General features: G+C 55.8%; 1 protein-coding gene across 1 annotated transcript in view; it reads left to right on the top strand.

The window, feature by feature from the left end:
* Positions 1-858, top strand: part of FBN3 (fibrillin 3) — a 79,067-nt gene that overhangs the window by 13,089 nt on the left and 65,120 nt on the right. The window contains exons 9-10 of the mRNA XM_019667602.1: positions 444-569; positions 655-780. Coding sequence (XP_019523147.1) covers positions 444-569; positions 655-780 — 252 coding nt within the window. The remainder of the gene's footprint in view (positions 1-443; positions 570-654; positions 781-858) is intronic.

Below are 858 nucleotides of genomic sequence, written 5' to 3' on the forward strand. Positions count from 1 at the left end.
CTGTGCCTCAGTTTCGTTGTCTGTAAAGTGGAGGTAATAATAGAAACCATTTTAGGGGTGTTGTGAGGATCGAGTGAGTTAATATGCTTGACATGAACTAATAACCACCCTATAATGTTAGTGATTATGGTGCTTTTATTTTTAGTGTGTTGTGGCTGTATAGTCTATTCCATGGGGACATTTGGGAATTTCTGGAGAAATATTGAGGAGGGTACTCCTCGAGTCTTGTGGGTGGAGGCCAGGACTGCTGCTCAGCACCCTGTAGTGCACAGGACTTCCCACAGCATAGAACGGTCTTCCCCCCCGTAATGTCCACCGTGCTGAGAGACCCTGGTTTCCAGGGAAATGAGGCAGGGTCTGGCCTGGAGCTTGGGCCCTAGGGGAACTGGCTGCTGGAGACCTGGTGAGCTGGGGCAGTTGTTGACGCCCTTCTCCTACTGCAGACATCAACGAGTGTGCACTAGACCCTGACATCTGTGCCAATGGCGTGTGTGAGAACCTACGGGGAAGCTACCGATGTATCTGCAACCTTGGCTATGAGGCAGGCGCGGCTGGCAGGGAGTGCGTGGGTGAGTGTGCCAGTGGGCGGGAGCATGGGTGGGTGGGCCGCCCTGGCTGCACAGCCTCACCCAGTTCCCCGTGCCTGCCCTGCAGACGTGGATGAGTGTGCCCTCAACAGCCTCCTGTGCGACAATGGGTGGTGCCAGAACAGCCCTGGCAGCTACAGCTGCTCCTGCCCCCAGGGTTTCAGCTTCCGGCAGGACACAGAGACCTGCGAAGGTACAGGGTCCCGGGCATGCTGCATGGGGCGTGTACACGCACAGGCATATGCACATGCTCTGTATGGCGTGTACACAT

This window comes from Hipposideros armiger, unplaced genomic scaffold (assembly GCF_001890085.2).
Source record: "Hipposideros armiger isolate ML-2016 unplaced genomic scaffold, ASM189008v1 scaffold_502, whole genome shotgun sequence".
NCBI classification, from domain to species: domain Eukaryota; kingdom Metazoa; phylum Chordata; class Mammalia; order Chiroptera; family Hipposideridae; genus Hipposideros; species Hipposideros armiger.